The sequence below is a fragment of the Antennarius striatus genome, chromosome 7 (genome assembly GCF_040054535.1).
Source record: "Antennarius striatus isolate MH-2024 chromosome 7, ASM4005453v1, whole genome shotgun sequence".
NCBI classification, from domain to species: domain Eukaryota; kingdom Metazoa; phylum Chordata; class Actinopteri; order Lophiiformes; family Antennariidae; genus Antennarius; species Antennarius striatus.
In genome coordinates, this window is record NC_090782.1 from 25,947,995 (window position 1) to 25,973,241 (window position 25,247).

At 49.5% G+C, this 25,247-nt stretch overlaps 2 protein-coding genes across 2 annotated transcripts in view; one reads left to right on the top strand and one right to left on the bottom strand.

Annotated features, from left to right (window-relative positions):
* The window catches only part of LOC137598884 (BMP/retinoic acid-inducible neural-specific protein 3-like), a 31,208-nt gene extending 10,000 nt beyond the window's left edge, over positions 1 to 21,208 (bottom strand). The window contains exons 1-4 of the mRNA XM_068319418.1: positions 20,562 to 21,208; positions 12,819 to 13,153; positions 2,756 to 2,946; positions 406 to 596 (exon numbers count right to left, since the gene is read on the bottom strand). Of these exons, the coding sequence (XP_068175519.1) occupies positions 406 to 596; positions 2,756 to 2,946; positions 12,819 to 13,021 (585 nt within the window). The 5' untranslated portion in view covers positions 13,022 to 13,153; positions 20,562 to 21,208. The remainder of the gene's footprint in view (positions 1 to 405; positions 597 to 2,755; positions 2,947 to 12,818; positions 13,154 to 20,561) is intronic.
* LOC137599478 (uncharacterized) overlaps positions 21,133 to 25,247 on the top strand; it is a 113,130-nt gene continuing 109,015 nt past the window's right edge. Inside the window, exon 1 of the mRNA XM_068320434.1 lies at positions 21,133 to 21,182. Coding sequence (XP_068176535.1) covers positions 21,133 to 21,182 — 50 coding nt within the window. The remainder of the gene's footprint in view (positions 21,183 to 25,247) is intronic.

The window sequence follows — 25,247 nt, forward strand, 5'->3', positions numbered from 1 at the left end:
AGCTGCTGCCGTCTGGACCAGCGCTCCTCCATCAAACCTCCTGAAGCTTCTGATTCCAGAGACTTTCTGACGTGTGATCATCACACATCACCTGCTGCAGAAACCATTACCTTCACTCCGTCCTCTCGCCTCCGCTGATCGAAATAATTCTTGTTGGACTGCAGCGAAAAACCATTTATGAACCAAACTGATTCTCACAAGTCTGTCGCTTCCACATTCGTCAATATCAGAGAGGAATTTATTGTTTCAGAAGCAATTAAGCTTTTCATTTATAAACTGAGGTTTCAGATGGAGCTCGTCTGCTGGCAGCGAGAGGTAGATCTGTGTTGTGTGTCTGTGGTTAAGCCATTGATCGTGTGTGTGTGTGTGTGTGTGTGTTAACGTCTGAGCTGCAGGACGCCCTACCTTGATGGCGGTGGAGGCGATCTGGATGTGGTGCAGCTTCCGCAGCGTGCTCTCCCTGTCGATGAAGTAGGAGGCGGCCAGCTGGTGCAGCGCCTCCAGAGTCACGGAGGAGGAGTTGCTGGAGTAATCGCTCACCTCCACCTTCTTACTCAGCTTCCTCTTGTCAACGAATATCGTTAAGGCTTCTTCTCCTGCAGCCAATCACAACATTTCACATTAAAATTACCTTAAAAAGTGTAAATTCACATTATTCCATCAGTAAAGTCTCTCTTTTGTTTGACGAATGCGACGCTGACACAAAATCAAAGACTTAATATCTTAAAGGTTCTTGCTTTAGTGCAAAGCGCTCCTGCTGAGGTGTTCACACAGATCCGACCAATCACTGTCCATCAAACGTCCTGCCAACTGGTGTCAAATCTTTCCACTTGGATTTTCTGTTAATTAAGTTTTAAACTTTTGAGGCTCCCATAGATTTTCCTTTGCAGTGCTGCTGGGTGACACTGTGACCTCTGCAGAAGAGACGAGTCGCTCATCTGTTTGTCTGGTCTGCACAAAGTCAGTCAGAAAAATTACTGGACTGAAAATTCAATGAAGCAACCAGGAAAGGGTTCATGACATTTTGAGGAGGTGTCTGTATTTTATTTTTTTTAGTTTTGACAACATTGTGTGGTAATTTTGACATTTGGAGTCCATAACTCAAGTCATTCGGCGTCCACCGGAGATGTTTCCCCAACGACACGACCGATTCAACAGCAGCTGAAGAACAGGAACGACTTGAACGCTGTGAGGGCACCATCTTCATATTGATATGATCCATATTGATCCATCTCTGATGAAAATGGATCATTTTCAGCTGCTCCGTCTACAAACTTGTCTTTAGAATTCCATCTCATTTAGATTCGACATGGCGGTCTGACTCCCAGTGCCTGATGGGTAAACTGACCGACAGGTGCGCCTGAGGCCCAGAGCTGTTTGATCACACTGAGGAGAAGCCGTGCCGCCGCAGCAATCAGGATGTGATGAGGCACAGGCGGCGAGGCACAGGCGCCATGCCAGAGTGTCGCCGCCAGGCTGCACATCATAACTTACTGTAATGCACCGTTAATGCCTCAGGGCTATTGTCCTGCCCCCCCTCGGCTGCTGAAGGGCACCGTCTTCACACGACAATCTATTTATTAATTTCATTGAGTCCATATGTATCTGAACACAGAGGCTCCATCCAGAGCCGCCGAGGCGTTTCTCTGGAAACGCTCCAAGACAAACTCCTCATCCTCCTCTCTTCATACCACTAAGTGCTGGCCGGGGTCCAGAGAGGATGCATCAGCTCAGGCAGCTCGTCGGGCAGCTATACGGCCGCTCACACAGCGAACCTGCCCCCAGCTAGTCAGGTCCAGAGTAATTGACAAGTGTTGCTCTGTAAAACCAAATCGGCGTGGCGAGCCTGGCCTGAGCCGCTCTGCATCCCAAAACATTTTCTCTTCTTTATTCCTCACTCGGAGGACGACTGATGCTCGCCACGCCGCCCAAGAAACAAGAGTAGACCGACTGCAGGAGGGAGGGGGCGCTGCGTTCGCAGCACGGAGGCTTTTATGTGTGTTCGTGTCTACTGGGGGGGGGTGTTTCTGCCCCAGGGGGCAGTTCTGAGACGGGGGCAGCATCACTGGTTTACCTGTGATGCTCGGTAGCTGAATCCAATAGATTTCAATCACTTAGCTCCCTTTTTGTTCAAGTTCTCCTGTAAAAAAGCTCTGAGCAAAGACCAGGAAGCTATGAAGCTCAGGGGAACGGGCTGAGAACAAATCCACCATCAGAGGTTCAACATCTCTTTGCTTTGCTGGAACCAGAGAGTTTGATCTCAAATAGATAAAAAATAGAGGAACAAAACTTTTTTTTCCACATTATAAGGTGCACCAAAAGCCTTTAATTTTCTCAAAAACCGACATTATAATCCAGTGTACCGTGGAAAATACTGTAATAAAACATGCTTACTAAACTTCTCTAGAGCAGCGTTCTGTTTCGTCGGGCTTCATTTATTTAATTTCTTGTTGTTCATTTGTGACGATGACAGGAAGCCAGGATGTGAACGCTGCTCACCAGAGGTGTTGGACGTGTCCCGAGCTAAACGTGTTCCAGCGTTCATGACAGCAACCGTTAGCTCAGCTCACAACCCAAACGAGGTTTCTTCAAAGGTTACAATTCAAATTCAGTGCTACCTGTTCCCTAAAGACAGCCGTCCTCCTGTTTAAGCTCCATTTTAAGGTGCGGGGGCTCATGACTCCGTAATGGAACCAGTGCTCATCAGCTGGTCGGGGGTGAAGGTTCACGCGTGTCGCTGTAGACGTGTGCTCACCTCCCAGTGTGGCCGACAGCAGGAAGTGAGTCCCGTACTTCCTGATGAGGTTGTCAGAGATCATCTGGGTGGTGGGTCTGCGGCCCAGGAGGCGAATGTTCCTGATGAACTCCGGGGTCAGAGGTAACGGAGATGACAGGAAGTCCCGCCTTTCCACCGCCAAGTTGTTGACTTTCCATCGTCCGAACTCTCTGGAAGAAACACGAGAGGCACGAGACGGTTTAGTTCACGGGGAGCTGAAACACGAGGAGGAGGAAACGAACCTGAAGCAGAAAGAGGAAGACGAATACAGGTCAACCTGGAGCCCGGCCTGCTCCGCCACACGGCTGACAGATGTTGTGTTTAACGGCCCCATCGTCACACAGATATACTTTAAAATGAGCAAAGTGCAAAGAGCTACGAGGAAAAGCCTCGTTCCTGGAACACGAATGCGTTCAGCAATGAGGAGGAAACAAAGAACGAGTCATAAAAACGGTGGAAGCGCCGAACGAGACCGTTTCCTCTGACAGCTAATATTTCTAGCGTCAAACATGAGCGCTGGCTAGAAATATAACATGATAACACCACACACTCACACACAATGCTATCACTCCCCGCAGCAGGATGGCGGAATTTTTATTAAAAATATGACTTTAGAGGCAGAATTAGCCTCTCTATCTCTCCCTCGCAGCCTTTAAGCCAATGTGACTTCCTGCTTTGACGTAAAAGCTGAACGCGTATCCATCATGAGGAGGAAATAAACAGATCAGTAAGTGAAAGACGGCGATGAGTCGAACCCGAGCAAAGCTCCCACAACCCTCAGCTCATGAATATGAAACCGACCCACACCCACCTGCATTTGTAGAGTTTTCTGTAAAACATTTGCCGATGGCGCGGCGCTTTGACCCCTTACTGGATTTGGCAGTGAACTGACTAACAAAAAGTTAGCGCGGCATCAAAAAGTTGAAGGTGTTTGGTGGATTATTTCCATGCAGAGCGTCCTTCAGACGCTCCAGCGTGTTGCTGGAGCAGCAGATCTGCCCTCATCCAACACGCTGTGAATGGAAATTAGACTTCCGCGTTCACTTTGTCTCATGTTTGGCAAAACGGTGAAAATTTTAGGCTGGGAATAACACGCCTCATTTGAATACCTCTGCAAAGTCAAACAAGTCATCTGAGAAGTGGAGAGCCAAGTTTGCATCTCAGAATGTAGGAAATAACAGGTTGGAGCGCGTGGTAATGAAAGCGATCTGATTGGTCAGTCAGGAACCTGTGGCTCCAGTTTGATCTGAGAAACCAATGTCTGTAGAGACTCCTGGGGGGGGCTGATGAAAGATTTAATCAGTGCTGAGGTGCAGAACGAGGAGCGCCAAACGGCCCACGCTAGCAGACGCTAACAGAACGCTAAGCAGGTATCCTCATGCATGTCGGTTATGTAGTTTACCTCCAGAAAGCAGTGCATCCTGGGATGCGCTTGACGAAAAAATTTAATTCCAACATGACGTTTATGCATCCCATAATATTAACAGAATATACGGTAGAAGCGACGCAAGGATTGAGTTTAGCCAATAGTACAATATAAAAACCAAGCAAACTGTTAAATGATTTAATTAATAACTGTTAGAGTAAAAAGAATAAACGTATAAGTTATATATTAGTTTTATATTAGTTATATATTAGTTTTATATTAGTTATATATTAGTTTTATCAGAAAGCCTGCTAGTCATTTAAACAACAGTTTTAGAAATACATAAAGATGTGATACAGTCTTTTCACTTTTGCTTTTCACTCAATAGTTTCGTCTTTAATTCATATTTTCTCCTGTGGACGCTGAACCAAGAACCTTCACACACATTTAGTAATGTCTGTAGTAATATCTGTGCAAATATCTGTAGTAATATCTGTAGTAATATCTGTAGAAATATCTGTAGTAATATCTGTAGTAATATCTGTAGCAATATCTGTAGTAATATCTGTAGTAATATCTGTATTAATATCTGTAGCAATATCTGTAGTAATATCTGTAGTAATATCTGTAGCAATATCTGTAGTAATATCTGTAGTAATATCTGTAGAAATATCTGTAGTAATATCTGTAGTAATATCTGTAGCAATATCTGTAGTAATATCTGTAGTAATATCTGTAGTAATATCTGTAGCAATATCTGTAGTAATATCTGTAGTAATATCTGTAGTAATATCTGTAGTAATATCTGTAGCAATATCTGTAGCAATATCTGTAGTAATATCTGTAGTAATATCTGTAGTAATATCTGTAGCAATATCTGTAGTAATATCTGTAGTAATATCTGTAGTAATACCTGTAGTAATATCTGTAGTAATATCTGTAGTAATACCTGTAGTAATACCTGTCTATGTTTCTTCATTAACTTTTGATTGTTTTTTATTTATTGTCACTTGATTTTTTCCAACTTTTACATGTTTTACTTTTTCGGAGACATGGTGATAATCAATCAATCAATCAATCAATCAATCAATCAATCAATCAATCAATCAATCAATCACCCTTCATTAGTCTATCTCTTAATCCCACCAGCAGACGTTCCAAAGCGTTTTAACAGACAGACAAACCCAACAGGACTCTTCTTGTTCTCTGGGGGGTCGAACTAACTCCTCTCTCACTGCAGCTTAGAACCAGCACACCTGTTGCTGATTGGTCGATTTTAATCAAACATGTGAGTAACACACCTGTGTGATTCACCTGTGTGATTCACCTGAGTCACACAGGTGAGTCACACAGGTGAGTCTCGTCACACCAAAACATAATGGTGATTTCCACGTTTGAAATTTAAGTGCAGAAATGGAGAAAGTGTGAATATTTTTGCTGAATGAAGTTCATTTAAAGCTTCATCACACAGACGAACGCTGTCTGACCCCCGTGTGTCCAGTACAGACACGTGTGTCCAGTACAGACACGTGTGTCCAGTACAGACACGTGTGTCCAGTACAGACACGTGTGTCCAGTACAGACACGTGTGTCCAGTACAGACACGTGTGTCCAGTACAGACACGTGTGTCCAGTACAGACACGTGTGTCCAGTACAGACACGTGTGTCCAGTACAGACACATGTGTCAAAGACACGGACGCACTGGTCATACATGTAGTTAAGTAGGTTTGTAGGTTATCGTCATACATGGAGTGGAAATATAGATGAATAACATACGCCCCTGGTGCCAAGGCAAAGAAAACAGCACACACACACTCACACTCACACACACACACACACACACACACACACACACACACACACACACACACACACACACACACACACACACACACACACACACACACACACACACACACACACCCCAGTGGTCCAGCACCTGATGAAAGTGCTTTGACTCGCCTGGAGCAGGTGAGGCTGGACCCGTCGCCATGACAAATTGGAAAATAGAACCAACGGCCAACTTGGAGCGGTGGAGGAGCCAGAGATCAGGAACCGAACATCAAAACGTCTGACGGGGCAGGAGGAGGAGAATCTCAGTCACACCATCCGTCTCTGAGGTTCTTCACATTAAAGTCCACCTTCAGAGGTTCTTTCAATCAATCAATCAATTCAATCAATCAATTTTTATTTATATAGCGCTTAATCATGACAGCAGACATTTCAAAGTGCTTTAACAGACAGAGAAACCCAACTGAACCCTCCAGAGCAAGCATAAGCGACAGACACGTTACATTAAAGTCCACCTTCAGAGGTTCTTTACATTAAAGTCCACCTTCAGAGGTTCTTTACATTAAAGTCCACCTTCAGAGGTTCTTTACATTAAAGTCCACCTTCAGAGGTTCTTTACATTAAAGTCCACCTTCAGAGGTTCTTTACATTAAAGTCCACCTTCAGAGGTTCTTTACATTAAAGTCCACCTTCAGAGGTTCTTTACATTAAAGTCCACCTTCAGACCAACGCAGAAGAGAAGTCCTGACTGGATTTGACTCAGAATCTACAGGAAGTGACCTGGTGGTTTCTCTCAGGTTCTGACTAGAGAAGAGACGGTCTGAGGTTCTCCATCCGGCCCATGGGACCAGTAGAACGTGTGTGTGTGTGTGTGTGTGTGTGTGTGTGTGTGTGTGTGTGTGTGTGTGTGTGTGTGTGTGTGTAGATCATTTCCATCGTAAATTCAGCCAATGAGGAGCTCTGAATCAAAAAAGGGGCGTTTCACATTTCACATTCCGGGTGGGTGGCCAATCCCGTGTGGCCATATTTGGCTCCGCCCATCTGTTCACTATGTAATTGTTTTGTTTCCAGGGGAAGTTCCTCACGTTAGTTCCTCACGTTAGTAAAGGATCAGATTTCTTCCCTCTAATTCCTCTTTGCTGCCCGTTTGGCACAAACTGAATGTGAAATGAGATTCAAACGTCTGGGATGAGTTTGTGTCAGGAGGAGGAAACAAGCAGGAACACAGATGATTTGTACGCGTGGAGGCATCTCACCCAGAGAAAGGTCCCGACCTCCAGGAATGGAAAATAGACTGGGGAGGTCACATCCCGTTTTCCCACATTAATTATACAACACGTGTTGTGACCTCTTTTTTCTCTTCTGTCAGAATAAAATGGGCTGGTTTTAAGTCATTTCAGTTCCTCACCAGCTGAACGCGCTTTGGTTGGAGGGGGGGGGGGGTGGAACAAAAACCTTCTGGAGCCGCAAAGAAGGAATAAACCCACCGGGCGGTTTATTCCTTCTTTCATTGTCTGGAAACTAATGTGTTCTTTATTATTAAATGTTTTGTTGGCACCTGAATGAAATCCATCAGAGGAGTAACGCGGTGCATCGGCTGCCCCCCCACCTCTGTGTGGATGGAAATACTATGAAATAAAGTAAAGCAACGCCCCTCCTGGAGAGAAATAACCCATTTCAGCGGAACTGGGATGAATTAAATACGTACTTAACGTGACGACTTTGAGGACGAGAACGTTTAAACACGGGTCGACTGGATGTGTGCGTTTAGGGCGTGGCACCGCATCGCAGATCGGCTGTGAGGACGCCGAGGTTCTCCGGCGGCAGGAGGAGCGACAGCTTTCTCGCTCCGCCTGACGGAATCACTGCTGAGGAGGAGGAGGAGGAGGAGGAGGAAGATGCTCATCCCAGTTCAACCTGTTCTTCATCCTGATGAACCAACATGACCTCTGACCTCCAGGCGTACAAACACGATTCATCGCCTCGAATGTTATTTTAAATTCCAGGGAATAAACAGTTGTGGTTTTGATCGTATCGCTGGCGTCACGTACAGAGTAAAGCCTGCTGCTGTAATCAGGGAGGGGCCGGAACAACCTTGGCGGCGGCTGATGGATGGGGGCCGCGTGGCCTTTTGAGAGGGTGTAGATCACATTAGAGCAGGAGTAATGAGGAACGGAGACACCCAGATGTTTCATCCCCGTCTCCATCACAGGCCAGAGGAGGGCGTTCAAAAATCCCACGGGCCCTGAAGTAACCGTAAGGCTGCTGCATGCAGCCGGGGGGGCGGCGACCCTTCTGCTGACACGGCAGGATTCAAACTGGGACTAATCTGCATCTCAGGAGATTCATTTCTGCCTCTTTTCACGTCGTAAGGATAAACCACCTCTTCGGGGGGGGGGGGGGTGCTCCAGAGGATCAGGACAACACAGGAACAGGAAGAGGAGGAGCGTCCTCAAGCCCCGCCTCCAGTCCTTCCTCAGTCAGTGGACTGAGATAAGCTACCCCCCCCATCCTAACCCCCCACCGCCGCCACTGATAGGTTAAATGTTTCATTCCGATGGGGGGGTGGGGGGTGGAATGGGTGGAAAGTTTCCTGAAACATTAACCCCCCCCCCGCTTCACAACAATCACTTCATACATAAATCATTTCTGATAATACTTCCGGGGGGGGGGGGTGTGTTAAAACGCAACCCCTGTAATCAGACAGCGGTGTTCTTAATTAGTTGTTCTGAATCCCAAACCCCCCAGGCCCCTCGTGTACACCCCCAGCCCCCCCCAGTGGCGTTCATGCTGACGCCAAGAACTTTAATAACATTTAATCAGCCGCTCATCAAATACTGTTTATTATGACCCCCCCTGAAATAATCACACGCTGCTCCAGCAGCAATATGTTCAGCAGGCGGCCAATCACGTGTCAGCACTTCAGCCCCCCCCCCGAACCCCCCACCCCCACCCCCCGTGGGTATGGCAGCTTTCCCCTGGCAGCGACCGCAATGTGGGCCTCACCAACACACACACACACACACACACACACACACACACACACACACACACACACACACACACACACACACACACACACACACACACACACACACACACACACACACACACACTCACACACTGGGGGGGTCGCTCTAGAAGGCTCACCCTACCCCCCATCAGGGCGTTCAGGTCTCTGGGGGTGGGGGGTCTGGGGGGGTCCTCACTGGATGAATCCTGGGGCGTCTGCGTTTCAGCTGGACGTGACTCATTCAGGCCTCTATGACCCAGCGGGGGGGTCGGGGAGGGGGGGGGGCTATAATGAATCGGTGGTGTTCACGTCTGCAGACGCTTCAGCAGATCTTCACAGGAACTGAAGCTGAACGCTTCAGCTTCCAGTGAAACATCCTGAGAAGCAATAAATCAAATCTAAAACGAAGCTCGTTTCCGGGGGGGGGGGGGGGTCAAACAAATAAAAGCAGCTTTAATGCCCCCTCATCTCGTCGTCTGTCATTAAAAACAGCAGACACCATTTACCTAATGATCCATAACCGTCTGGAGCGCTGGGGGAGACAGGCTAACGCTAATAGGTGTTAGCATTAGGACTCCTCCATGGGTTCTGTTTGTCAGCTTCCATAACGTGACCCCCCCCCCCCCCCCAGCTGAATCATTAGGAGCAGTTACTCCTCTGTTAGCATCCTTTAGACTCCTAACATCTAAATACAGGGTCAAGCTCCCCCTCCTGTAAATTAGTTTAGTCGTGATAAAAAACTACAAACTCTAGCAGGAGAACGTTTTCCGAAAATCCTCGTTTGTGACTAAACGTTCACCTGATCCGCTTTAACCGTCTGCTAACGAGGCAGTCGCCCCATCAGGAAAATCACAGAATAATTCAGAGTATCTGAGGAGAGACGAGCTCATTTACATATTAAACATTCAGGACTAAATCCAGATGGATTCTAATTCACAGGGTTTACAGAATGTTTACAGGATGGTTACAGGATGTTTACAGGATGTTTACAGGGTGGTTACAGGATGGTTACAGGATGTTATCAGGATATTTACAGGGTGTTTACAGGATGTTTACAGGATGGTTACAGGATGTTTACAGGATGTTATCAGGATATTTACAGGGTGTTTACAGGATGTTATCAGGATATTTACAGGGTGTTTACAGGATGTTTACAGGATGTTTACAGGATGTTTACAGGATGTTATCAGGATATTTACAGGATGTTTACAGGGTGTTTACAGGATGGTTACAGGATGTTATCAGGATATTTACAGGGTGTTTACAGGATGTTTACAGGATGGTTACAGGATGTTTACAGGATATTTACAGGGTGTTTACAGGATGTTTAAAGGATGTTTACAGGGTGTTTACAGGATGTTTACAGGATGTTATCAGGATATTTACAGGGTGTTTACAGGATGTTATCAGGATATTTACAGGATGTTTACAGGATGGTTACAGGATGTTTACAGGATGTTATCAGGATATTTACAGGGTGTTTACAGGATGTTTACAGGATGGTTACAGGATGTTTACAGGATGTTATCAGGATATTTACAGGGTGTTTACAGGATGTTATCAGGATATTTACAGGGTGTTTACAGGATGTTTACAGGATGTTTACAGGATGTTTACAGGATGTTATCAGGATATTTACAGGATGTTTACAGGGTGTTTACAGGATGGTTACAGGATGTTATCAGGATATTTACAGGGTGTTTACAGGATGTTTACAGGATGGTTACAGGATGTTTACAGGATATTTACAGGATGTTTACAGGGTGTTTACAGGATGGTTACAGGATGTTATCAGGATATTTACAGGGTGTTTACAGGATGTTTACAGGATGGTTACAGGATGTTTACAGGATGTTATCAGGATATTTACAGGGTGTTTACAGGGTGTTTACAGGGTGTTTACAGGGTGTTTACAGGATGTTATCAGGATATTTACAGGGTGTTTACAGGGTGTTTACAGGGTGTTTACAGGGTGTTTACAGGATGGTTACAGGATGTTATTAGGATATTTACAGGGTGTTTCAGGATGTTTACAGGATGTTTACAGGATGTTTACAGGGTGTTTACAGGGTGTTTACAGGGTGTTTAGAGGATGTTTACAGGATGGTTACAGGATGTTTACAGGGTGTTTACAGGGTGTTTCAGGGTGTTTACAGGGTGTTTCAGGATGTTTACAGGATGGTTACAGGATGTTTACAGGATGTTATCAGGATATTTACAGGGTGTTTACAGGGTGTTTACAGGATGTTTACAGGGTGTTTACAGGGTGTTTCAGGATGTTTACAGGGTGTTTCAGGATGTTTACAGGATGTTTACAGGGTGTTTACAGGGTGTTTACAGGACGTTTACAGGGTGTTTACAGGGTGTTTACATGACTTTTACAGGATATTTACAGTGTGTTTACAGGATGTTTACAGGGTTTTTACAGGATGTTTACAGGGTGTTTACAGGATGTTTACAGGGTATTTACAGGGTGTTTATAAGGTGTTTACAGGATGTTTACAGGGTTTTTACAGGGTGTTTACGGGATGTGTACATGATATTTACAGGGTGTTTACAGGATGTTTAAAGGATGTTTACAGGGTGTTTACAGGGTTGTTACAGGATATTTACACATTAGGTCGTTTCTTCTCTGGATATCAGGATTATTAATCAATGACGACGTGCTAATCCCAGAGCCTCAAACGCAGCCTTGCAGCTGACAGGAGGCTCTCCTGGGATTGGCTGATGATGCACTAATAAGCACTAAGAGCTCACTAATCACTCGTCCACGCTTTCAGACTGTTAACCAATCAGGTCGTCTCGCTGCCGTTTACCAGAAACAGAAAGGTAAAAACGCTCCAATGCATCGGTTGCCCACGGCGATGAAGCATCACACAGAGTTGATTCATTATTCTGGTGATGGTATCTAACAGCTGTAATGGTGACGCAGCATCAACACACTCTGTCAAAGTCACCAGACGTAAATTATGGGATTCATCTCCAGAGCAGCTCCAGAGCCGTCAGGCCTGAAGGACGACTCTGATTCAGTTCAGCAGGAGAAACGTTTGGTCCAAGTGAGACCTGGATGTTCAGCTCACAGTCCAGAAGATGGCTGATGATGTTTGGCACCATTAAACTACGGTATGGATAGACCCCCCCCAAAAGAACATGAGGGTCCACCTGAATGTGACGCTATCAGAACAACAGCGGCTAACTGTTCTAGGAATCAGCCTCCGCTCACATCTGTGCAGCGTTGGAGCTTTAACGGGTTCAGATTAATGCTGGGGGGGTCAAAACAGAGCTGGATCTGGGGGGGTCACCATGTCTACAATTTAAAGTAAACCAGCTTCCGGTTATAATTATATTCATTCACAGGAGAAAAACTGGTGGAACGAACGTACACCTGCATAAAAAAAACCACCTGTAACTGGACTAGGGCCCAAATGCAGAACGTGGGGTGGGGGGGCTTCAGAAGACCAAACTTTAGATATGGGCAAGGATCAACACAAGACGTGGACAGAGGTAGAAAACGATCTGGAACAGAACCAAAAGAGAACCCGGCTTAAGAAGCCTCAGACTGATCAGACTGATCACATCCAGGTGTGGAGACGAGGCTCCGCCCACACGTTTGGCTTCTCCTCCTGCCACGCCCCACACAGCACCAACACTCAACCACGACAGTTACCAGTTAATCAATGATTTAACACCTGATCCATGAGTAGCCAGTTAATCAATGATTTAACACCTGATCCATGAGTAACCAGTTAATCAATGATTTAACACCTGATCCATCAGTAACCAGTTAATCAATGATTTAACACCTGATCCATCAGTAACCAGTTAATCAATGATTTATCAGCAGACCCCCCCCCCCCCCGGCAGTCTCACCTGTAGATCTTGTACCTGGTGGAGAAGCCCTGCCGGTTCTTCTCCACAAAGTCCATGTACTCTGGGGAGTGGTGGAAGGGCCCTTTGTCAGACAGGAGCCAGTCCAGGGGCCCCCCAGGCCTGTCATTGGGGGGGCTGGATGCTGCACTGCGTAAACACACCCAGCAGTGGAGGCTGAGGCTGACCACGCCCCATAGAGCCATCAGAGATGGGGGGGCGAGGGATAGATGAGCGATGGTGGGGGGGGTGTTCAGCAGCTGGAGATGCTCGTGATTGGTTTGCTCCTCCACTGGGATGACCGGGGGCCCTGCATCACCTCGACCCCCCCGGAAAACCTGAAGAACAGCAGAGATATGCAAATGAGGCGCACAAACACGCCCACAGCAGGACCGAAAGACGAGAGGACGAAAACAGTAGAAACACAATAGAATCAGGAATCTAGTGTTTAACAGTAGAACAGAAGAATGACTCTATTGTTTCAGGGAAATAAAGACGTGATTAAAGCAGTCATTTCTCAGTAAAACTGTTTGTGGTTTAAAATGACAGAAACATTCTGATTGGTCAGTTCCAGAATGCTGCGTCAGCGTTCTCTGATCATCATGACTGTCTCTGGGGCAGGTGAAAGTCATCCAGTGAAATCCAGTGAAACCTGAGTGTGATCGATCTGATGTGAAAATCACACCATAACTCACTAGTACCACAGAGGAGGGCGGCCAATCACTGATCGATCAATACCGATTACTGCACTAGAGGCTGATGATTGGACACTATGTTTGAGCTCCAGCATAACGCTCGTTTTAAACGTGTTACACAATGAAGCTGCTCAGCGACACACACACACACACACACACACACACACACACACACACACACACACACACACACACACACACACACACACACACACACACACAGCTTGATGATGTCACTGGAGTGTTCCAGTGTGTGATGCTGATGCAACACCCCCACATTCACCATGAGAGAAGATCAGATCCCCAAACTGAAATGGAAAACTGTCACTAATTCAAACGTTCAGATCTGCTGATTCCTGGAGCCCCCCCACCCCGCCAGAACCCCCCCACTGGAACGGATCTGTGGAGGACTGATGGATGAGGACAGACTGAAGCTCAGAGCCGGTGGGGGGGGCATTCTACACGTTCATCCCTGAAGAGCTGCAGCTCAGGACGACTTCCTGGCGCCGCTCTGAGGCGGAGGAAGCAGGAGCAGGTGAACGTCTCACCTGCGGTCGGACGGGTCGGGTCTGGTTCTCAGGAACACGGGTTGTTGGTCGGTGAGCAGAGTGGTGGAACATCTTTGATGGAGTCGTTTTCATCAGGAACGGAGAGAATCTACTCAACGCAGAAATCTGAATTTCACTTTGGTGATTTCCTCCTGCACAAATTACCACACCTGACGAGCCGCTGCCCCACGCCTCCTCCCCAGCAGATGTTCTGTTTGTTCCTGACAGACTCAGGAGGACAGAGGGGATTAAAATCACCACAGCTCTGCTGCTCCAACAAAACAACTGGACCGATTCCATTTCTGCACCCAAAACATGCAGAAACAAAGGAAACATCCAGATTTCTCCGACAGGAGGGGAAACAAGGAATCTGGATCTGGAGGAGAACATTTCTCTCCTTCCCCCGGCTGTTCTCCCCGGTCCACACGGGTGTGGAGACATCCAGCTTGTAATTCAAAAGGGACCAACACTCTTAGTGCTGCGTCTGACGGGACGAGACGCCAGACCATCATCACCGCTACACGCCGTCTGCTGGAGAACGGCTCTGGAGGTCATGTGACCCACAGCATCAGGAGGAGGAGTCTTCATGGACCACACCCCGGCTCCTGGTGGGTGTGGTCAGACCAACTCGCTGCTCTTCTCTCTTCTCCAGTTTGGAGCTCAAGTTCTGCACATTTCTGTTCTGGGGGGGTACTTTAGTGTTTGGACAAAAATCACCCGCGTAGCGTCTCAGCCTGAGTTCAGACGTGATGTTCTGACGTGAGGGGCGGTCCAGTGAGTAATAACGCAGCTGGTCTGATGGAATGCGTCTCGACAGGAAACATATTTCAATTTACATAATGATCCTCAACCCAACCCCCCCCCCAAAAAAATAAATAAATCAGTGATCCTGTCTCTGAGAGACGAGACAGGATGGGGGTGGAGCTCAGCGGCGGGGAAACCAGTCTCTGGTTAGCTCGAGCGTGAAGGTGAAGCCACGCCTTCTTTTCCATGGGGGTGTCATGCATTGACTACCCCCCCCCAGAGGGGCGTGTCTGGTGTGTTAACATCCAAACAGAACACACAGCTCCTGTGATCCATCATCCATCAGGCGGCGACCCAAAGGTGCTGATGCAGGGACTCGCTCGCCGGCGCCCCCTGCCTCTGCTCTTCATCCTGTCCCCCCCCCCCACGTCTTCCTCTTTTGTTCGCGTTTCCTCACACACCCCCCCCCCCTCCCCGCTCTGCATTCAGGAAAACACTTCCAAAGCCCCCGTGTTTACACGCCTGCTGTGACAGTCCTGTCAGAATACATTCACCAGCCCTATAATCACGTTACGGCCCCCCCAAATCCGTCCTAAGCCTTTGTCATCAGCAGCCGGGGGGCGGGGGGGGGCTATCAGATACACACCACTTTCACTCTACAGGGGCATTACGTCACATTTCCAAACATATGCAAGCACTTCTTCTCATCCGGCGCTGCTGAAAAGGCCCCCCCTGGAGGCGGGACCCCCTCCCTACACCCAGATCCACCAATCAGAACTTTTGATTTGAGCAGCGGATCCACCAAATCTGATTGTGAACAGCGGGGGCCGGAAATAACCCGAGGCTATTCCCAACCAGTGTGTGTTCCTGTGAGGTCGTCTCAGTGGGATTGTGGGTAAAGAGGTGGGGGGGGGGTCCCACGCATGCATGTAAAGGGAACTTACACTCCCTGAATACACAAAGGCAAAGAACGTGCAAAACGTGGCACCAAAGTGCAGACGGGTGTCTAATGGGTGACGCTCAGCAGGGCTTCAGTAGCGTTTGTAATGTCAACCTGAAGACCCCCCCGGGATGCAGGAACCCCCCGACCTTGCTTCCTGTGCAAACAGTGGTGTTTGCACCGGGGACGCCATTCAGGCGGAGATGACACAGACTGTAGAATGACATCGAGCTGATTTCTGCAGGGGGGGGGTCTGTTGGATGCTCTACTGCCCTCCCCGTTGGATGAAGTCGGGTGTTAAACGAACGGATGCTGGATTGGAACGCGGCCAGAGACGAGCAAATCGACATTTGAACGCCGTTTGTGCGTCATAATGGGGGCCGTGTTCCGTTAGCCCCCCTCCAACAGAAACACTGATGACTGTCGTACACACCCTTTAATGCCTTGTAATTGCTGGACCAGGAGACCCCCCCCCCACTCAGATTGATGGCATTCAAACATCTCAACAGGTGGGAAACAGAACTCCTGTGTTTGAGGCCATCAGCCAATCACAGCGAACGCTGGTCTTCTCTTCTTCCCTGGAGGCGTGACGCCGTTACAGCCAATGAAATGATGAAAGAGTGACCCGCAGGCGTTGTTCACCAGAGGCCTCCTGATGGGGGGGGGGCACACATTCCCCCCAGCTATAAACTCCATATGAAATGTCGACTCATCAATTCTCTTCTGTCAAAGACGAAGCATCTCAGCAACAGAAACTCGACCAATCAGAGTCCAGGATGTGATCAGAAACGGGACGCCCCCCCCGTCAGCATGAGTGACGTCACACTCCAGATGATCACCACACCCCCTGATGGGCGTTCGGTGGGTTCTCAGCTTTCTGAATCCATCTGGAGGAACATGGAGGGTTTTGCTAAAACAAGGTTTGCTGGTATTTCCGTGGCTTTGGCTGGACGTGATTTGTTCTTCCACACAACTAACTGAGCTCCTCGTGTCGCTGCTTGGACCCAACATCTCAGCTGATTCCGTAGAGAAGACCGGGTTCAATGGGCCTCACTCGTCTGCCTCTCCAGCCAATCAGAGTCCTCCGTCTCTGTGGTTCTGTAACCTTGTGCCAGAACGACACGTTTCCACCAGAGAGCCCACTGTTGGACCTCGTCTCTCGCCGTCTCCTTTCTGTTTCCAGCCTCATCCTGATGAGATGAAGGACCCCCCCAACCCCCCCACCCCCCCCAGACTGATGGTTCAGATTCTCACAGCCGTTTCCACTGGAGACCAGGACGAAGCAGCATTCAGCCCCTCAACATCTGCTCACCTGGTGTAGGACGCCTGCACCGGTCAGGTGTGTGTGTGTGTGTGTGTGTGTGTGTGTGTGTGTGTGTGTGTGTGTGTGTGTGTGTGTGTGTGTGTGTGTGTGTGTGTGTGTGTGTGTGTGTGTGCTGCTGGCGATGCAGAGAGCAAATTGAAATGCGAGTCTTTGTGATTCCTTCTCAGTCTGAACGCCGCAGAGGAAAATAATGGTGGAGGGGTGGGGGGGTGGATGGGGGCAATGCAGCTTTTAGGGTGGGGGTTGTGGGGGGGTTGATTAAAATGTTTCATTAAAATGTCCGTGTAACAGGATCCGTGTAAGTCGTCTCTAAGCCAACCCTCCAACCATCCTCAAAGTGGGGAAACAGGAAGCGATAAACCCCCCCCCCCCCCCCCGCTGACTAATGAGCTTTTTGCCCCTAATTAACCCAGTTATCTTCCCTCCTACAACTGTCAACAACACCCGGTGCCGCGGGTGGAACATCCTTTGTGAAACCAGAACGTCTGACTCAGTTCCTTCATGCAGAACAAACACAGGGGGCGGAGCTTCTGTGGCGTCCAGGAAGTCCACGACGCAGACAAGAAACACCTCGACTGACGCACCGGAGCGCAGACACTCACGTATGCAGAGATACATTAACGCCACAGCTGAGATGGGTCGCCATGGGGACGGTCAAACCGGGGTGTCGGGGTATCTTCCTGTGCAAACTGTTGTGTCGTCGTTTCCTTCTCAGCTTCCTGGGTCTCATTTGTCACTGCTTAGGTCACCTTTGACCCCCCAGCTGCTGTCTGTCATGCTCTTCAGGTCCATCGGACACTGAACATGTTTTGATTTTCATTCTGGCTGAAACGGTTCCCGTTTCAACAAAGAAACGACTCCACAAAGAAGCAGCTTCTACCTGACGTCCATCTTTACAGGTGATGTTCACACCTGCACCCACCATGTCTGCTGCTTCCAGCTCACGCTACAGTTCACTTCAGAGTCCTCTGGTGAACAGGGGTGCCATGGCAAAGCCCTGATCAGTGGGTGGGGGCTCTCCTCCAGATCCTCCCCCATGGAGGACAGTCATTTAGTCTCTTTACCCAACAAGTCAGACAATCTGATTGGTTGGGATGGCCTCCATCAGAGCCAATAGGAGCGACCTATGAGACACCTGACTCCAGACGTCAGCAGGTTTTCATTTAAAGACACACACGTTAAATACACACACATGTTAAATACACACACACGTTAAATACACACACACGTTAAATACACACACACGTTAAATACACACGCATTAAATATACTCACTACCGGCTGAAGCAGACTCACTAATGACCTGAGCTGCTGCCACAGATGCATTCTGGGAGCGAGCAGAGGATCTTTTATGACATCACAGACATTCTTGTAAAATTAATTTTCCACCTGGACTGAACGCCTGCAGCTGGTGGAGACGTGAACTTTACAGCAGGCATGTTTCAGACCGCCCTCTGAAACAGGAAGCAAACCGTTAGCAATCCAGTCTGACAGCTGGTCGTTATGAGATCAGCCATGCAGGCGATCAATCAGTTCAATCAGTCGTCCTGGTGGTCTTCATCAATACCACACACGAGTCCAGAGCTGCAGTAGATCATTGAAGCTCCTCATGAAACATGAAGCTGTAAACTTTACGTTCACGCGTGTTCACGAGGCTCCAAGTCGAGCTCCATCAACGTCCAGAGCGAAGCGTCCACAGCTGGTTTTTGGTCAGACGGGGGCGGAGGTGTTTCCTGCCCCCCACCCTCCGCTCCAAAAGCAAACATGTCATTGGACAGAGGCAACGCTGACCAACCACGTGTGGCGGGATGTGGTTGCTGTTGACCAATTGTACGAGACGTACTGAGACAAAATGGAGCGCATCCATTGGATGGGCAGCACATGCTCGTATCTGATTGGTTCAGGTGTAAATCAGAACCAGTCGTATTTAACTGGTGGATTAGATTCACATTTAAGACATAATTAACCTCTTTTTTTAAAAATCTTTTTTACACATTTAAATTTTCTTCCAGTTTTAAACATTTTTTGAGGAAAATATTTCATCTGAATGAATTAAACATGTAATAAAACAGTTATTACAACTGAGACAATTCTATTCCGGACAAATCAAACATCACATTTCTTCCTCTACCCTTTAGGTTGTGTGATGTAATGAACCACACATGCTATTGGCTAATCCGTGTCACGTGACCAGGCCTTTAAGCAGTCGTGAACACGGACCCCGTCTGAACCGGTAGGACAACGGCTGTCTGGACGTTCGCTGGAGCCCATATGGATTTTCCTTCCTCCTCGTCTTCCTCAGCTCTTATTTTGGCGAACGCCGCTAGAGAATGATTTTTTGTGACAGACGACCAATCGGATCGGAGCCGGCTGTCCGTTTGGGTGCCGGTGGAGAGCCATCAGACCCAACGACCAATCAGCAGCTGCCTGCATGAGACCCACTTTAATGCCCCCAGCGTTTCCATCAGAAGCTCTATTTCAGCATTCCAGTCAGCCTCACATCCCTCAGAGAAACACCCCCCCCACCATTTTCTCCTCTTTTTCTTTACCCCCCCCCCCCTCCATAACCAAAGCCAAGTGATGGAGGACAATCTGAAACCACATGAACTCCACTGGTTTGGCTGTGTGGGGTTTCCTGTGGTAGTGGGGGAGTGGAAGCCGTCCTCCCCCCCCCTCAGCCCCGTCCTACCAGGATGACACCCCAGGAATGAGGCCCCCCCCTTCACAATCTGTGTCCCCCGGTCGTGTACCGACAGCTCGCCGCTCCATCCTCCGCCGAGTCAAGGTGTTTCAGGATGGCTTTGACTCGCCTTCAGCTGGGGGGGGGCAGCTCGTCATCGACACCCCCACAAAGCAGAACACATCATCCTGTAGGAGGAGTGGGGCTGCTGGCCTGTGTCTTTGTGGGTCCTCAAAGGGGGGGGGGCAGTGTCTCCTTCAGGCCCAGTCATGGGGGGGGGGGCTTAGGAGGAAGGAGGGGCGGCTGAACAGGGGCCCCATTGTGGTGGAGGTTGGGGGGGGCAGTGATGGTTTCTCCCTCCTTGAAGACGGATTTATTAAAACTGATCGCAAATACCAGCGATGGGGGGGGGGGCATTCTGAACGCTATTTGTTTTCTCCGAGGGAGTGAGGCTCATTATCACCCCCCCCCCCCAACAGGGGGACTTCTTATTCTTCTGGATTCCTGAACGAAGTACCAGAGAACTGATCCCCCCCCAGGACAGAATGCTAATCACCCCCAGGACTAAAGATTACACGTGTTAGGCTGTGTGTGTGTGTGTGTGTGTGTGTGTGTGTGTGCGTGTGTATGTATGTGTGTGTGTGTGTGTGTGTGTGTGTGTGTGTGTGTGTGTGTGTGTGATGTCAGCGCTTTCTCCCCACAAGCAGGTGGACTCAGGTGTTTACACGTTTATATTTATATTTACACCTACAAACAAACAAACAAACAAACAAACAAACAAACAAAAACAAACACCGATGACAGCAGGAACTCACCTCGGTTTGGAACAGCAGGTGAAGTTTAACTCAGTGTTTCCCATTCTCAGATTCTTGGAGACAATCAAGAGTCAAAATTGTCGGAAAACTCAAATGACGGTTGGTGGCGGTTGGTGGCGGTTGGTGGCGGTTGGTGGCGGTTGGTGGCGGTTGGTGGCGGTTGGGCAGTTACTCCGCGGAGGAAAGAAGAGGACAGGACTCCGAGAAACACTCCGAGAAAACAAGCAGGAGTCAAACGATGGAGGAGGAAGGAGCTGCGGATCCGACGCGGGAAACTTTCCCCTTCGGGGTGAAGAGAGTCCGGATCAGGTGTGAATCAGTCCGGATCAGGTGTGAATCAGTCCGGATCAGGTGTGAATCAGTCCGGATCAGGTGTGAATCAGTCCGGAGCGCCGCTCTGACCTTTCTGGAGGAAATGACTCCACAGAATGAAATCATCCGAAAGGAGAAGCAGTCAGGAGGAGAGGAGCGGGAGAGGAAGGAGGAGGAGGAGGAGAGGGGCTGTCGATGAGGAGCCGACAAAAGACGCGTTTGCGCATTTGTTCCGGCGGAAGCGGCGGGATGCGACGGAATGCGGCTACCGGAGGCGGACAGCCGCGGCGGGAACACGGTCACAGCCCGGTACCGATCCACACCGAGTCCGCATCGCGCAGGAGCCACAGCAGGAGAGAACAGGCGTGAGCGCGTCAGCCCCCACCCACCCGCTCTCCGGCGCCCCCCCCCACCCGCTCTCCTGCCCCCGCCCCCCCGTCACATGTTTAAGGCACAAGTAGCCCTCTGTAAGAGATGCCAGAGGATGAGGAGGCGACGTGGCGGGAATGAGAACGCGCCTCTTCCTCACTTCATCCGGTCAGACGCAACTTTACGCGCCGCTGCGCAGAGATGGCGCAGGTATTCACGCAGGTATTCACGCAGGTATTCACGCAGGTATTCACGCAGGTATTCACGCAGGTATTCACGCAGGTATTCACGCAGGTATTCACGCAGTTACTCACGCAGAAATGGGCGATGGGACCAACTGGACATCTGAACTCCCCCCACAAAAAAGCAGGAACCAGGAACCATCAGCCGCACCGCAGCCCATGGAGCCAATGAGGGGCCGAGACAGCGCACGTTATCGGAGGGGGGGGGGGTTGAACTGTGCGGCCATGCGGGGAGGGGGGCATGGTTCGATCCCAGAGTGGGATCCAAACTCAGCATCAGCAGCGTTCTGATTGGCCCACGCTGCTCTGCAGGAATAATTAATATGCAGGGAGGGGGTTCTGTTTATGACATCTGGACCCGACCTGATGACGTCATCAATATAGACCCCCACCCACCGGGCCCGGATGTGGACCCCTTCCCTGAGAGAACTGCTACCCCCCCGGGGGTCGGTATCCTACCGGCGCGTCCATTTGGTATAGCTGCTCCACACCTGAGATGGAGGGGGCGCTGTCCAGGGTGCTGAACCCCATGCAGTAAACCAGCATTGGGGGGCGCTGTCCAGGGTGCTGAACCCCATGCAGTAAACCAGCATTGGGGGGCGCTGTCCAGGGTGCTGAACCCCATGCAGTAAACCAGCACTGGGGGGCGCTGTCCAGGGTGCTGAACCCCATGCAGTAAACCAGCATTGGGGGGCGCTGTCCAGGGTGCTGAACCCCATGCAGTAAACCAGCAGTGGGGGGCGCTGTCCAGGGTGCTGAACCCCATGCAGTAAACCAGCAGTGGGGGGCGCTGTCCAGGGTGCTGAACTCCAGTCTTTGCTTGAAGACCATGGATTAAACCAGTAGTGGGGGGGTGGGAGTGGGGGTCAAAATGGAAACCAATAGTGGGGGGGGGAGAAAACCCGTAGTGGGGGGGGGGGGGTCACGTGGGTGTTGGTACCCAGAACTGGACAACAAATTGGACACAATAACAACCCTAACGCTGTGACTCGTCAGAGGCTCCAGCGCTGTGACTCGTCAGAGGCTCCATGCAGCGCTGTGACTCGTCAGAGGCTCCAGCGCTGTGACTCGTCAGAGGCTCCAGCGCTGTGACTCGTCAGAGGCTCCAGGGATGTGACTCGTCCGAGGCTCCAGCGCTGTGACTCGTCAGAGGCTCCAGCGCTGTGACTCGTCAGAGGCTCCAGGGATGTGACTCGTCCTAGGCTCCAGCGCTGTGACTCGTCAGAGGCTCCAGCGCTGTGACTCGTCAGAGGCTCCAGCGCTGTGACTCGTCAGAGGCTCCAGCGCTGTGACTCGTCAGAGGCTCCAGCGCTGTGACTCGTCCATCACCCCTGACAGGCTGCAGGTGGCGCTCCAGGCTGAAACAGGCTTTTTGCTGAGAGGCTGACCTGACTGATCAAGGTGAAGACTCCCTCGTGCCCCCCCCCCCCCATCTGGTTTCAATACAAGAGTCAGCGCTCGACTTTGCAGTGGGGGGGCGGGGAGTTAAATCAACACTATGACTGGGGGAGGAGGTGGGGGAGAACAAACACGCCGTTTGTCTCCAGACACAGGGATGAGGAGTCGTCTTCTCTGAGACTCGGTGTCTCCAGGCGGTCCGGACAGCAGCGCCCCCCCCCGCCCCCCGACAGAGATAAATGGGCTGCAGCTGAGCTGTTGCTTCTGTTGAATGGAATTCTCATCAACATCAGTCGGTCAGAGGGGGGGTTCAGTTTCACAGCGAACAGACGGAGCATCGGTCAGAGAGACGAGTCCTCCTCTGGAAACACACACACGTCATTTCATTCACATCTGCTGACAGGGCAGACCGCTGCTCACACACACACACACACACACACACACACACACACACACACACACACACACACGAAGTTTTCCTCGTCTGTGTCTCCATCTCTGCCTTCGGCCCGTTGGACATGAAGAAGCGACCCGAGCCGAGGGGAAGTCGCTCCGATCGATTCCCAACCTGTGGAGCGAGTCCTGGGACGGGGCCAGCATGCAGCGACCCGGGCCACATTAGCCCGTCACCATGGTTACGCTCCTGATGGATCCACCGGCTGACAGAGAGAATACGAGACAGAGAAAAGGTTTGGTGACAGCGCTGGGGAAGAGAAGTGGGGGGGGCAGGGGTTCCTGACTCAGCTGAAGGTGTCGCACCATTCAAATTAAATTACAGCCGCTTGCAGACCAATCTGCCCCCTGGCTGGGGGAGAGGAGCCGGGGCTTTTGGAGGACGTAACAAACTGACACCATCCTCTCAGGACTCCTGAAGCATTGATTACAGGACTCTACTTAAGCTGTCGTCCAGCGATGGCTTTGGCACGGTGTTGTCCACAGTTCATTCATCAGGGAGGGGCCGGTCCGCACCGCCCCCACCCCACCGGGGAACCGCCAGAGACCGATACTGATGGAGGTAAAACAGATCTGAGATCAGCAGCGTGACACCTGGGGGTGCCAGGTGGGGCAATGTGGTCGCATTTGCACCAGCTGATTAATTTCTGCCCTGGACTCTGACTCCTGATCAAACGCTCCTATGACTCCTGATCAAACGCTCCTATGACTCCTGATCAAACGCTACTATGAGTCCTGATCAAACGCTACTATGACTCCTGATCAAATGCTCCTATGACTCCTGATCAAACGCTCCTTTGAGTCCTGATCAAAGGCTCCAATGAGTCCTGATCAAACGCTCCTATGAGTCCTGATCAAACGCTCCTTTGAGTCCTGATCAAATGCTCCAATGAGTCCTGATCAAACGCTCCTATGAACCCTGAACAAACACACTAATCAGAACTAAACGCTGTTCCCACTGAAGTCACTGAAACCACGACTTCCATTTTTTCTCCTCCTCATCGCCCTGAAACTCGTATCAAACGTTAGTTCTAAATTAATTAGCTTAATGAAGACGAAGCTCAGCACAAAGGATTTCTGTATCTTGACCTCACAGCTAATTCTGATCGATTCTATTTTCGTCTTTAAAATCACAAGAATCCAGATTAAATGATGCATGAAACCCTTTCATACTTGAACCTCTGCATGTCTGACAGGCTTTTTGTAGAAATAAGAGAAATTACTGTGAGCTTTTCTATAAAATGGATGATTTAACATCTCTACATTCACCTTTATGAATATGAAAAAAGACCTCCAGTCATCAGAGACCCACTGATTTTTCCTGGATTTAGAGAGGAACTGGATGGACAGACGGACGGACTATGATGGTCCTTCCCTCAGAGGGGTGGCAATGGAAACCGTCCTACTGGTTATTGCTCAGTGTTATTGGCATATGGCATGGATCAATGAGTCTCTGTGGGGATGCTGACCAATCAGAATAGATTTTGCTGCATGCAGCTCATCGATGACCTCACTCAGCCTTTTATTCTTGTATTATTTTCCCCTTGTTTTCTGTCCGAGATAAGAGAATCAATCTGTTGAATATGTAGAGATCCTCTTGGGTCTCCAGTCAGGAAGAGAACTGAAGGAATCTCTCCTGACATCGAGTCACTTTTTGTTCTGACTCGGCGGTGAGTCCTTCATGGTTCCAGCTGCTGGATGTTCTAATCAGGGCACAATGTAAACACAGCACAGAGCCCAAACCGAGGACACACACATCCCATCACGGTGCTGTTCAGCGTGGACACCAGCCTCCAGCTTCCGGAGCAAGGTCAGTGTGCCACAGCTGATTGGCTAATTAGCCACGCAGCCTGTGAAGCACAGCTAGCCACCTTAGCTAGAAGCTTTCATGTTCTCTGGTGACTCGTTTGTG